Consider the following 14,194-nt stretch of genomic DNA (forward strand, 5'->3'; position numbering starts at 1 on the left):
TACCGGCCCCTCCCGATGCCGCCGCCGCGCTCCTCCGCCGGCGCCCCCTGCCGGTCGGGCCCCGCCCCGCCCTACCGGCGGAGATCCAGCCCGTTCCGGCCCTCGCCCCGCCCCGCCCCGCCCCGGTCCGGCCCAGCCCCGCGCGGTAAGATGGCGGCGGCGGCGGCTGAGGCCGAGTGCGATGTGGTCATGGCGGCGCCCGACGGGCCCGGCGAGACCGACAGCGACGAGGAGGCGCGCAGGTAGAGCGGCGGCCCGGGCGGGGAAAGGGCGGCCCCTGTCCCTGCCGGTGGGCGGGCCGCGGCCCGGCCAGGCTGCAGTGCCGCAGGGCCCGGGGCCGCGGTGCTCGGCAGGGCCGGGAGCGCGCCCGGGGACTGCGGTCGGTGCCGGCCCGGGCGGACCCCGCGGGCACAGCCCTGTGTGCAGGGCCGGCCGGGAGCGGCGGGGCTCCGCAGCGGGGCCCGGCGGGCCGTGACAGCCGCGGGCCGCACGCGGCGGGGCCCGGGAGCCGCCGCCGGGTTTGCGGTGCGGTGCCGGTGTGTCCCGGTGAGCTCCCGGGATTAGAGCAGCCACCCGTTACCGGGGTGTGCCAGCAATGCGGTTCACACCCCGTGTCCCGAGGCCACACGCCCGCACCGGTGTCGGGGAGCGCGTCCTCCCCCTCGCTGAGGGGGAAAGGATTAAACTCGTGGGAAGGGGAGGCTCCAAACTCCTGAGCCCTTTGCTGCTCCATCACCGCATTCCCCCGGCTCTGCTCCGTTTGAAATCTGTGGGTTCCGCTCCGTCCTGCCTTGCTGCGGATAACGGGAACGATGCAGAACGCTGCTCCATCATCCCGGAGCTCCCGGTTTGTCCGTGCCGTGCTCTGAGGAGCTGCCAGTGTCACCTGAGGCAGGGCGAGGTGGGATCCCCACCTTTCCCACTCGTTTTCCCCTCAGGAGTGACTGAGCTGTGAATCTCTGTCCTGGAAGCTCTGCTGGTTTTCCAGAGTGGCAGGTGCTGGGTTCATACCCCTGGAAGGAAAGAGCTGTTCCTGGTGGAGCTGAGGTGTTTGCTCTGGAAGATGATTCAGTGGAACGAAGAAGAGGAAACAAAACCAAAAGTGGCCTCTGAGGAATGGTGGTTTCAGGCTCCCGTTGATGGCTCGAGGGATTCTGTGGAATTGAGGCCCGAGGAGCAGCTCCCTGGGGAGATCCTGCTGAGCAGGAGAGGAGGAGCTGCTGAGGAGGCACTTGGGGCTGGCAGAGCACGGGCATCGCCCAGCCTGTGGGGCTGGGACAGGCCTGTGTGGGCACAGCACTCCCAGGCTGTGGGAGCACAGCACTCCTGCCCTTGGGCAAGCAAAATGTGCTGTTTGAAATGGTGGAAATTCACAGGTAAAACCCTGGCTGAAGGCACAGGTGTCTGCGGGTAGTGACCTTCAGCTCCTTTCTTCCTTCCTGAGGCCGTGCTCTGCACTGCTTTCATTAGGTGCTTTCACAAGGTTTCCTTTTCGCGTTCTTTTGGGAATGTTGCACCTTTCCCTTGCTGAAATGGATCCATATGGGCAGGAGCTGATTCCTTGGTGTTGCCCTGGGGGAGCCAGCCCTGCACACCCCGATTTCTTTGCAGTTCTGTGCATTGACCTCTTCCCTAGCCCTGCCCTTTGTGTTTCACTGTGGTAGCTCATTTGCTCTTGTGAAAATCAGAGCAATAATTGCTGTATTGGGGAGTGGAGTTGCAGCCTCAGGACGTGTCAGGTGTTTGTGAAACATCCCAGGCCAGGTAAGAGCTGAGTGAGCTCTACATGGGACACACTGATTTGGTGCAGCCTTTAGGATGTATCTGCCCTCATGTCCATAAAAATCAGCAAAAATAAATGAAAACCTTTTCAGAATCCTTATGATAACTCAGCAACGAGGGTTCCAGGTTCTGTTGTTTCCATTTAGGGATTACAGTATGGCAGAATATGGATACTTTGCTCAAGGACTCACCTTTGTCCAAATGCACAATTCTGTTCCCTGTGGCTTAATAAAACTGTAAAGTTAGAAAACAAGCAAAAGGGGAGATCTGCATTTCAGAATGGCTGTAACTAATGCCCTGAAGCAGCTGCAGACATGCCAGAGGGCTCCCAGGGTGTCCAGGGCACAGGAATGGAGTGTGGTCACAGGATAATTATTGTCTGCTGCTGCCTCATGGATTGTTGGGGTCCTGGCAGAAAGTGTTGATGTAATTGTGTTAATTTTATCCGTTGGTGCACCAGTGCTGAGCAGCTGATGAGCAGGACTGGGCCACCCCTAAAAACTCACTTGTTCCTTCATTAATTTTAAAGGTTTCTCACCCATGGGAACAGTTTCTCCCTGCTCCCAGCTGCTTTGTGAGCTTGGGCCTCTGGAGCTTTGCCAGGGAGAATTTCCTTGTCATCTTCCTGGCACCTCTGGGTTCTGGCTCCCGTGCATGCTCCAGGCTGGATCTTTCTCCTCCTCCTTCAGCACTGGAGCATATGGAAGCTTTGTTTTCTTAAAAAAAACCCTCCAGCTGTCAGGAAAATACTGCTAGGAAATTGCAGAGCCCCTGCTGCAGGCTTGGGATGTGTTGGTGCCTCTGTGGGGGCATCCACATTTCCCACAGCAAAGCGATGAGCACGGAGTGACCCACAGGGTCCTGGAGCTTCTGGGCCTGGCCAGGCTGTGGGTCACTGGTCTGCAGGTGTTACCTGGAGCTTGGCAGGTGGTGGTGAGCACCAAGAGGCTTTTCCAGTGCATCTCAGTGAGGCTCCTCCAGAATAGATGTAATTTCTGGCCAGTTTTGGGGCAGCGCTGGCAGGAGGGGGTGGATCATCTGAGGGGCGCCAGGTCATTCTGGGATAAGCTGGAAATGACTTTCCTATTCCTGTTCTGCCTGTAGATGGACACTTGGACTTCCCAGGTGACAAACCAGCCCATTTTACTCATCTGGAATTATTTTATGATCTCCTGATCATACCAGAAGCAGCAGAAGGTACTCAAGTAATTATTTGCTTCCCTGTGCATCTGCAGAGTATTTGAATATCTAAGTTAGGCAGTTGATTTATCCAGTAGGAAAAGGTGATCCATACCTACAGTTTCACCCTATTTCCTTAACATGAAATGGGCTTTTTTGAGGTAAATCATAATGTACATGCAGTTGTTTTCCCATGGAATTCTTAAACTGGCTGGCTTCCTTCATTCCAAAGGAATTTCAAAAAAAAAGCTTCCTTCAAAAAAAAGCAGTCTCAGGCTGATTCTAGACCCTTCCATGGGTTTTCACAGGAGTTACACTGTGGCCCTGCCAGGCAGGATAGGGCCATTGCTGGGAATTAGGTTAATTCAGAGCTCTGGGAATTACATAACAGCACAATTAAAGCTGGGGCTCGGCTGCTCTTCTCACTCATGGCTGCAGGGAAGGTTTGGGTCAATCCTTGGATTTCTTGGGGCGTATTTTGGTTCTTGTGGCTCTTTTGGCCTTCTGAGTTTGCCCTCAGTTACGAGGAACCTTCTGAGGGTTTGAGCACCTTGTGGGTTCAGGTTCAGCTCTGCTCTTGAGAGGCTCAAGGCAGCCCTTTGTTACTTTTCCATGGGTGAATCCTTGTGGAGATTTGTGTGTCCACACTTGGGTTTCTGAGCTGGGGGCTGTGTTGAGTCTCTGCCGCGGTGTCTGTGCATTGGGGGGAGCTGATGTGCCAGGAATCAGCTCTGTTCTGCCCAGCAGGGCACAGAGCCTGTCACACAGCAGTGTGTGTGACCACTGCCCTGTCCCAGTGCCCACACACCCTCTGGGGGAAGCATCTTTTCCTAAAATCCAACCCAACCCTCCCTCACCCAGCTCCAGCCATTCCCTGGGGTCACCAGAGAGAAGAGCTCAGTGCTTGTCCCTCTGCAGCCCCTTGTGAGGAAGTTGTAAATATATATATTCCTTTATATGTAATATGTAATATATTCCTATATTAGTATATGTAATATATTCCTATATATGTAAATATATATTCCTTTAATTCTATATATGCCTAAATCCTCTCTCAGTGTCAAACCTCACCTGAGGACAGGTCTCTGAAGTGCACCCTGTGTATCTTTCTGGCACAGGGGATGTTTTGTTGCTCTTCCAAGTCCTGAAAGAAGGGAGGGGAGAGTATTGTATGTCCAGGGGCAAACATGATGGCTAATTTTAAGCTCTAGACATCTGCCTGCTGTAAACTGAATTGAGATCACCCAACTTATTTTACCCCAGCGGCTGAGTCACATCTGACAGCTGAGAATCTGGGTGGGATTTCACCCCCAAAAATGCCTGATAAAGGCACCATATCCTATTGATGGAAAAGCCTCTGCAAGAGCTGCACAAAATTGCCAGAGCATAACAGGAAAGATTACTTGGTCGGGACAGGATTTTGGAGACTTCCTTAAATCCTGGTTATTTTAGGGTTTTGCAGAGTTTCATAATGGAGGCAGGCAGTGAAGTGGGAGTGAGGGTCAGGAGAGCGGGGAGATGGTGACTCTGCCACCTGCTTAGGTGTTGGATTTCTGTCCCTGGTGGTATTGCCTTGCCCAGGGGCTGTGCCAGCACACCTGGATCAAGAGCTGCTGGCTTACAGATCCCTGAAGGTTCCCATGACAGAAAATCAGGTGTCTGCAGGAGTCTCATGGGGAGCTGGAGTGGGAGGTGGAAGCCACGATCGGCACTCGCGCGGGGGCAGCGTGTGGAAGCTCTGAGGAGGAGGCAGGAGTTGTTAGGCAAGCGTGGGATTGTGTCACTGTGTGCAGGATGGCTTCTCCAAGAGCTGCTGTGCTGGGAACGAGCAGGGGCTGAGCTTTCACAGGGCAGCACAGGGAGGAGAAGGAGCCTTGTGCTGGTTCCTCTCTCCATCCTCACAGCTCGAGTGTGCGCGGGAGCCTCAGCGCGCGCAGCTGCTGCTTGAATTCCTTGGTCTCCAGCTGTGCCAGGAGAGGTTCAGCTTGGACATCAGGTGGAATTTCTTCTCAGAAAGGGTTGTCAGACATTGCCCAGGGAGCAGTTGGAGTCCCCATGTTCAAGGAATGGCTGGACATGGCACTCAGTGCTCTCTCTGGTGTGGTTGACAAGGTGGTGATCGGTGTCTAAGATCTCAGAGGTTTTCTCCAACCCAAATGATTCCTTGGTGGCAGGTTCTCTGGAGTGACTGGGACCAAAGTACTTCAGGCATTAGAGATGCTGAGAAATACCATAAAAGAGAAAAAGAATTATTGCATTGCTTGCAGGAAGTGTCACTCCCACCAGCCCCTCCTGTGCCTGTGAGTGATGAAAGACAAGCTTCTTACCCAGCTCCTTGGTGTAGCTCCTCTGTGTTTCTGTGTCCAGCATGGAGCAGCCCAGTGAAGACACCAACCCTGTCACAAAGACACCCATTCAACTGGGGGTGTATTTCAGCAAAGCACGATTCTTCTTCAGTGTCAAAAGTAGCAAGTGGGGAGTGCAGGCCCCAGCAGCGCAGGAGGCAGAATGAGCTCATTCAGACCACAGCATCTGTTGGGTTGAAACAATCCCCAGTGAGATCAGGGGCTGCAGTTCTCCTTGTTGGAGCCAGAGCCATGGTAAACAAGGGCTGTGTGCTCTGGATGTCAGCAGGGCACAGCAGGGCAGGGCTGCTCCTGTCCTGGTGCTGAAGCTCAAGCCCAGCCTGACAGCTCCAGCAGGTCCTTTGCCTCCGTGCTGTGGAGGTGATTTGCTTTCCCAATCTTCATTGGAGGTGATTTGCTTTCCCAAGCTTCATGGTTAAGCCTTAGGCCATGTAAGCAGCAGAAATACCTGTGCTCTCCTTTCTGCCACTGTCACCCCAGGCACTGTGACTTGTTGATACATTGATCTGTATTAAATTGCTTAAGAGGAAAACAGACCAATAAAAAAAGAGTAGAAAACAGTAATCTCTGTGTGGGAGTGTTTCTCTGGCATCTCAACGTGCTGGTGCTTTCTGAAAATTGGTTTTGCCTGGGTTATGTTTTCTTTCTCCCATTTTCCCAGCAGTTTGTGGCAGATGGGGTGCTCTGGCAGCCAGCCTTTGGCTGTGTCTATGAGATGGTAATTCTTCATGGCAGGACAGGTAAAATGGGTAAAAGAACCTGTGATTCAGCCCAGTGTGCTGGACAGGTTGTGGTGGTTACTCAGGTGAGTTCTGCCATTAAGACTGTTCACCCGTTTCTTTAGACTGTACAACAAAGACCTGAGGGAAGGAGCTTTCATAGGATCTGTGATTTTCTTTTCTATTTGTGATTACAGAAACAAGAGAACAGTGAAACTCTCTACTGCCTGGGTTCCAAAAGTGCACAAGTGCTGAGTAGTTTTTCCACTGCATTCAGATATTTGATCTGTAATATTCAAAACAGGTGGTTGTGTTTGGAAACAGTTTAATCATGCAAAGTTTGCATCCTGATGCTTGTGATCTGGATCTATCCCACAGGCATAGTTGCATATCAGTGTAGCTGGGAGAGTGCAGAGCTCCTGGGGCTCTGCTGGGCAGTACCTGAGGAAAAGCCAGGCTTCAGCACCTGCCTCAGGTGTGATGCTGGGAGGGGCTGGGGCAGAGGAGGGATGGCAGTTTCCCATCTCTTCATCATTTTCTGGAGCAGGAGTGAGAGGAGCTGACCCAGGAGCCAGGACAAGGCCCTTGGGGGACAGTGGGTGTGTGCTACCCCTTGCTCTGCCCCAGTTCTTACCCATCTCATCTCCTTCCAGGGTTTAACTCCCACAGGGCTGTGGCTGGACTCAGCTGGGGTGCAGCACACAGCAAAACTTAAAACTGAAAGTGAAGAGCACATTTCCCAGCTCCCAGTGTCCATTGTTCTGCCAGCTGGGAAATCTGTGATGGCTCAGTGAAAACAAGTCCTGCATGAGGTGCTTGTGTGGGAATGGCCAATGGCAGCCTGAGCAAGGCTGAAAACATGGGAACTTGTTCCAACACAATTCCCTTTGTTCTCTCCCAAGTCAGCCTGCTGAGCACTGCTCACATTTGCTCTTCCATCACTGTGATGTGCTCTCCCTCTTGCCCTGTGCAGGTGAAAGGCTGAAGGGGGATGAGGGAAGAGAAGGGCCTTGCTTTCCCTCAGGGGAAGCTTTGCTTTCGAGAGTTTAAGGGAAGCTGCTTCAAACCGTATGTTGTGTGTTTTTAAATGTCCCAAACTGTCTCTGCAAATGCTTGCTCTTGAGTGTGAGGACTATTTCTAGACCTGTTGCCAAGGCAGTGCCAGGCTTCTGTTGCAGGCTTGTACCCATATTTCTCTTTGATTTAGCTGTCTTTTGAATGTGGAAATTGTTCTTGGCTCTGGTTTATAAGTATGTGGGACTCCTGAAAGCGCCAGCACTGTCTCTTTTGTTCTGAGGTGCAGCCCCCTTGCAGGAGGGGCCTGTTGGATGAACTCCATATCATGGACTTCTGCTGGACTCTGAGGGGACTCAAAGGTGGCTTTAGGCTTCTGTTGCATCCTTGTAAAATTTGGCCAGGAAATATTCCTGAGTATCCCAGGTGGAGTAGCTGGGAGCCAGCAGAAAATGGGGTGTGCTGGGCAGTGTGTGCTGAGGAGATCTCAGGAGAACCAGCTTCAATTTGGAACAGAATTAAACAGTTACACTGCTTGGGGGTGAGATGCATGTCATGGTCACAATCTGTCTGGTGGTCAGTTCTTCTGAAAATGTGGTGTTTTGCTTCCTTTCAGAGAAGCAGAAGCATTCAAGGAGCAGGGAAATGCATACTATGCCAAGAAAGATTACAACGAAGCGTTCAACTACTACACAAAAGCCATAGGTGAGAACAGCTGATAATATCAATCTTTACTGAACACCATGTCTAAAACTGGAGCTGGTTGCTGATTTCAGACACACCAGTGGGGTTTCTGACAGCACATGCTGAAGGCAAACCTCTTGCCTGCTTTAATTACCTTGGGAAATGTCACCAGATCGATAATGCCAGTCAGGGCCAATGTTCTTAAGTGCCACAAACTGTGCAGCTGCTGCATTACACTGATAATGAGCCTTGCATTTTCTCCAGATACATGTCCCAATAATGCCAGTTATTATGGGAACAGAGCTGCCACGCTCATGATGCTGGGGAGGTTCCGAGAAGCGCTGGAGGACGCTCAGCAGTCAGTCAGGTTGGATGACAGCTTTGTACGGGTACGTGGAGAGCTTCAGGCACCTCTTTCACTCCCTTCTCTGCACCTGTTACAGCTCTTGCAGATCCCTTTTCCCTGTGTTCCCAGGGCCACCTCCGGGAAGGGAAGTGCCACCTTTCCCTAGGGAATGCCATGGCTGCCAGCCGCTGCTTTCAACGAGTTTTAGAACTGGATCATAAAAATACCCAGGCACAGCAGGAGGTAAGGGAACCTTCAGATTGAATTGTCCTCAGGAGATGCTCAGGAGGCTGAGCTGGTCAAAGGAGAAATGGAGAGTGGTGGAAGGCAGCTGGCCTTGTGTCTCTTTCACAGGGTACATTTTCCTGGACTCTCAGTTCAGTCACTTTATTTCAAACTGATTTTAATGCTGGCAAAAGCATTCATGTCATCTGCATTATTGGTCCATGGTCTGCAGCAGTTTTGGCTCTGACATTCAGGGGTTGGCTGTTGAAATGCTGCTTGGTGGCATTTCAGAGCAGACACTGTCCTGCAGCACTCATGTGTTCTGTCTTTCAGCTGAAGAATGCCACGACTGTGCTTGAGTATGAAAAAATAGCTGAAGTGGATTTTGAGAAACGGGATTTCAGGAAGGTGAGATGAACTTGTTTGCTGTGGTCTTATTTAAAAACTGCTGTGTTTGACATGGCCCAGGCAGGTGTGGGGCCGTTTCCTGGCTGGGTATTTGGGAGGTGCTGTGCCACATCTGTTGGAGCAGGGCTGGCTGGTGAATTGTGCCAGCTCTGGAAGTGGCAGAGCTTGTGCTCCCTGAGCACTGACCAAATGACAAGTGAGGAGGTGACTGGCTCAGGCCAACCCTCTGTCACTGTTTGCTTTGCAGGGTGAGGGGAGTCATGATTGAGCTGTTGGAGACAGATTTTGTTAGCAGCAGCATTTGATCACACTTTGCTCCTGAAATGCATCTCCAGGATTCTTCTTTCTCAACTCTTTCAAAGAAAAAAAAAAAATTAAAAAAGGCATGCTGTGTGCCAGTAAGGGTCATACAAGGAGAAATGCAGATCTGCATGGGGCATTCTCCTTACAGCTTCCAAATCTTTCTTCCCAAGGGTTGTAACAGGATGCAGCTGGTACTGACCTGATAGAACAAGAAATGACAGCATGAAATCTGAAAGGCACCAGGCACTTCTCATGCAACTGTTTCTGTGCAGTGGATGCATGTAAGGCTCAGATTTATCCCAGCAAAGAGATTGTCCAGTACATTGAGCTCATTGTTCAGGTCACTCTTAGGCTAAGCTCAAGATTTTGGAAGGGTAAATCCCAGCTTTGTATCACCTGTTCCTGAGGAGCAAATGGGATGTGTGATCAATCTGAATTTCCTGTGTAGGAATTGCCCTGCCTGGGCATCTGCATCTGTCCCTCACTTCCCCAGTCCCACTTCACTGACATGAAACTTGATCTTTGTTTCTGGAGAGCTGCTCCTGTCTCACCCAGGAGCCCTTGGCTCTGGAGCACAGTGCTTCCCACAGCAGGGCCGTGATGTCACGGGCTGAGGAGCAGATGAACCTTGGGGAACAATGCCCTGTTCTTGCACAGATGTCCCCACCAGAGTGCAGGCATGGAAAAGACCCATTAGCTCACCCTGCCCATGGCTGTCAGGCCAGTGGAAGATCAGTCCTTGCACTGTACTTCTCTCTGTTTTGTCCAGTCCAAACTGTCTCAGTCTATTGAATTTCTGTCCCTCCCACGTGGCTTTATACTGCAGGAAACAGGGGCAGGATTGTCCTTCTTGGTTCTTTCTTTGGGGCTTGCAGTTTAGAAGGGTTAAAGGGATGGACTTCCTACAGGTGTCCCTTGAGTCTTATGTAGTGCTCTGTCACAGTAACACAGCAGGTGCCCCAGAACTTGGCACACAAAGCAAAACCTTTGAAAAACATAGCAGGAAAACAGCACAACCTTTGAAAAAGGTGTGCACTTTAAAAAGCATAACAGGAAAGTAGCACAACCTTTCAAAAAGGTATGCACTTTGAAAAGCATATCAGGAAAAATTTCCAATGCAATGTGTCTCCAGCATTAATAATTGGAAAAAAAATCCTAGATGGAGACACAGAAAACAGTGAGGTTTTCCCAGATTCTTCACACCTTTCATTAGCCTGAGGTCATGGTGCAGAATTTGTTCTCTGTGTGGGGTTCACTCTCTTGTCTGTGATGTTGTAGCTTAGGAAACTCGAAGAAGCAGTGGAGATGGGTGTCTGCACTTACCTTCCTGATCAAACACAAGCCTCAAGCATGGGCCAGCAGTTCAGCCAGGCCCTTGGCTCTTTGCTGTGCTCAGGGCTGTGGTTTCTCCCACCCCAGGTCGTGTTTTGCATGGATCGTGCTTTGGAGTTCGCTCCTGCCTGTCACCGCTTCAAAATCCTCAAGGCCGAGTGTTTGGCACTGCTGGGCCGGTACCCCGAGGCACAGTCTGTGGCCAGGTGAGTGTCTGAGGGCTGGGGGTGAGGGGCACCTGCTGGGGAATCCTGGCTCCATGCCTGCAGTAAGTGAGGGAATAGAAAATACAAATATTCCTTAGTGTGTGGTGGTGTTCGCAGGGGTCCTGGGACGAGGGAAGAGATGAGAATCTTGACTCCGTGTTTCAGAAGGATGATTTATTATTTTATGATAGGTATTATATTAAAAGAAAGGGGTATATTAAAACTATACTAAAAGAATAAAAGAAAAGGATTTCTTCAGAAGAGTTAAAAGGAATGGAATGATAACAAAATCTTGTGACTGACCAGACAGTCCAAGACAGCCGGACTGTGATTAGCCATTAATTAAAAACAACCACATGAGACCAATCAAAGATGCACTTGTTGCATTCCACAGCAGCAGATAATTATTGTTTTTCTTTTCCTCTGAGGCTTCTCAGGAGAAAAATCCTGTCAAAAGGATTTTTCATAAAATATGTCCGTGACACTTAGTGCACGTTATGGGAAACGGATTTGTAGAGAGCTTTTAGGGCTTGACAGAAAGCCCACACAGCATTGCATCCACATGGAAACTTTGAGACAAGAAATGCTGGGAAACTGTCAAAACTTTGAGACAGATATTGGTGAGAGAGAAAGGGAGCTAGAAAAAAGTTTCAAAAGATGGCCTTGCAAATAAGGCTAGATACTTTGGAGAAATAGAACTATGAAAGGTGCACTGTAGTAGGATCCATGAGGGGCAGTTTTAGATGATTGGCTTTATGGCATCTACAGCATGGTGTGACAAAAGCTGATAGGCCAAGAAACATTTTTAATGTATTGTAATTGGGATATAGTTGGCTTCTGATTGTGGTGGTGTGAATTATAACATCTGTGTTGTCTCACCCTTCTCATGAGACTGAAAATAAAATAAATAAAATAAAACTTTTAAAATGCCTCTCTGAGTCAGGAAAAAGGTATTGTCCAACGAAGGTGATGAGGAGGCAGTGTGTGAATTTATCCCCATGAATCTTCCTAGGAAGCTGCATCCAGACCCCATTCACAACCAGCCATCCTGCTTGAGGAGGCTTCTGTCCTTTTACCCTACCTGTACCACAGACTTGTTAAAATAACTGGGTACTGTCACTGTCATATTTTCTGAAAAATCCTCTTTGCCCAGGATTCTTCTCCTGGGAAGCTGAGAAGCCTCAGAGAAAAAGGAAAACAATATGTTCTCATTTACTTCTCCTGTGTTTTGCTGCTTTGCAATGTGGTTTGGAGATTTTTTTATCCAACAGGTGAATTGTTTTGACTTAATGACCAATCAGGGCTCTGGAGAGAATCATGGGTTTTTCATTAGTATCTTCTTAAGCCTTCTGTCTGTATCCTTTCTCTATTCTTTAGTATAGTTTTAGTATAGCATTCTTTAATAGACCATAGTAACACAAAATAATAAATTCACCTTCTAAGAACATGGAGTCAGATTCCTTCATTCCTCCTCCAACGGGGGACCCAGAAAATACCCCAGGGAGATATTTTCTCAGTGGAGGGAGGTGCTTGTGGGGGTCAGGAGGCAGCAGGAGCAGGGCAGATGTCCTTTATTTCTGTGTTGCAGTGACATCCTGAGGATGGACTCCACCAATGCCGACGCGCTCTACGTGCGCGGGCTGTGCCTGTACTACGAGGACTGCATCGAGAAGGCCGTGCAGTTCTTTGTGCAGGCCCTCAGGATGGCCCCTGACCATGAGAAGGCCTGTCTTGCCTGCAGGGTAAGTGGTGAAAATGGGGCTGTAAAATCACCAGGGTTTGGGTTTTTTAAACCCAACGCATAGTTTGGTTCTGCTGGATCAATCCCTTCTCCCTCCCTCATCCATGTGAAACCCAGCAGGCAAGACAGGCTAAGTGCTGGAAATGGGTCTGTAAAATCACCAGGATTTGGGTTTTTTTTAAACTCAACGCATGATTTGGTTCTGCTGGATCAGTCACTTTTCCCTCCATCATCCATAAGAAGGCCTGTCTTGCCTGCAGGGTAAGTGCTGGAGATGGGGCTGTAAAATCACCAGGATTTGAGGGTTTTTTAAACCAAACATGTAGTTTGGTTCTGCTGGATTGATCCCTTCTCCCTCCCTCATCATTGGCTATCACTGTCATATTTTCTGGAAAAATCCCTTTGCCAGGATTTCTTCTCCTGGGAAGCTGAGAAGCCTCAGAGGAAAATGAAAGCAATAATTATCTGATTGCTTCTCCTGTGTTTTGCTGCTTTGGAATGTGGTGTGGAGACTGTTTACCAACAGGTTTGATTGGTTTCATGTGAATTGTTTTGACTTAATGACCAATCACAGCCCAGCTGTTTCCAGGCTCTAGAAAGAGTCACAAGTTTTTCATTAGTATCTTGTTAAACCTTCTGTCTGTATCCTCTCTCTATTCTTTAGTATAGTTTTAGTATAGCATTCTTTAATATAATATCATAAAATAATAAATTAGCCCTCTAAGAACGTGGAGTCAGATTCTCAATTCCTCCTTCATCCTGAGGACCCAGCAAATACCACAATTGGCTTTCCCAGATCTCCAGGAGCAGGCTGTGTGTCCAACCCATCCCAAAGACAGCCAGCTGCTGCCTCAGATAAAGCCAAGCTCCTAAAAACTGTTTCTTAGCAGATTGTGATAGGGGGAAGCATCCTCCCCTTCACTCTTCTTTGTTCCCTGGTCAGACAGAGGAGCAATAAAACCTGGTACATTGGTTTTAAAGGAACTCCTGACTTTCAGGTCCAATATCCAGGCCACTACCCTGACTTTCATTTAACACTGTTCCTTTGTGTTTCTCCTTTCCTGGTGTGGTTCTTCCACTGACTTTAAATCTGTTCATATGCTCTCAAAAAGTGAACTCCTGGTCCTTTTATTTTAATCCATAAATTTACTGCACTGTCATGTTCTCTCCTTAAAATCAGGCAGCCTTTGTCCTGTGGAGGATGCCTGGAACTGGCACTGGCTGTTCCTTAGTGCTTCTCTTGGGGGAAAGGCAAAGTGAGATCATTTCAGCTGCAAGGCTGTGATTTGTATCCTCCAACTGTTGTGTTGTTCTGGCAGAACAAGGTGCTTGGCCCCCTGACCCAGTGTCCTTACCCAGGTGTGTTTCCTTTCAGAATGCCAAAGCACTTAAAGCGAAGAAGGAAGATGGGAATAAAGCATTCAAGAAAGGCAACTACAAACTAGCATATGAACTGTACACAGAGGCACTAGGAATAGACCCAAATAATATCAAAACAAATGCCAAACTCTACTGCAACAGGGGGACGGTTAATTCCAAGGTAAGGGGTGTTGTGTGGATGGTGTCTGTTTCCAAATCCCTCACCATGGCAGGGATAAACCACAGCTGAGTTATTCTGGAAAGCACAGGCTCTCCTGGCTGCTGGGCAGCTGCATCTCTGAGGCCATGGGCAGTGTTTCAGGGCTTTGTGCTTGCACAACACTTGGAGCAGTTCCCAACAGCCAGCAGAAACAACTCCTGCAGAAACAAAACTCAAATACTTGGGCTGCATGGAGTGGGAGGGAGAGGAGGGACGTGCTTCAGCCTTATCTTAGTCAGCAAAAAGCACCCCTGTCTCTGTGTCCTTCCCAGGAATGAACAGATTTATTTTCCTATTCTTTTTGTAAATC

The 14,194-nt window shown here is 49.5% G+C and overlaps 1 protein-coding gene across 1 annotated transcript in view; it reads left to right on the forward strand.

Annotated features, from left to right (window-relative positions):
• DNAJC7 (DnaJ heat shock protein family (Hsp40) member C7) overlaps positions 1-14,194 on the forward strand; it is a 22,867-nt gene continuing 8,673 nt past the window's right edge. The window contains exons 1-8 of the mRNA XM_071450630.1: positions 1-242; positions 7,677-7,765; positions 8,009-8,133; positions 8,220-8,333; positions 8,649-8,723; positions 10,446-10,564; positions 12,153-12,306; positions 13,681-13,845. Of these exons, the coding sequence (XP_071306731.1) occupies positions 16-242; positions 7,677-7,765; positions 8,009-8,133; positions 8,220-8,333; positions 8,649-8,723; positions 10,446-10,564; positions 12,153-12,306; positions 13,681-13,845 (1,068 nt within the window). The 5' untranslated portion in view covers positions 1-15. The remainder of the gene's footprint in view (positions 243-7,676; positions 7,766-8,008; positions 8,134-8,219; positions 8,334-8,648; positions 8,724-10,445; positions 10,565-12,152; positions 12,307-13,680; positions 13,846-14,194) is intronic.

This window comes from Agelaius tricolor, unplaced genomic scaffold, assembly GCF_023055355.1.
Source record: "Agelaius tricolor isolate 1412-34295 unplaced genomic scaffold, bAgeTri1.0.p SCAF_31, whole genome shotgun sequence".
In the NCBI taxonomy this organism is placed as follows: Eukaryota; Metazoa; Chordata; class Aves; order Passeriformes; family Icteridae; genus Agelaius; species Agelaius tricolor.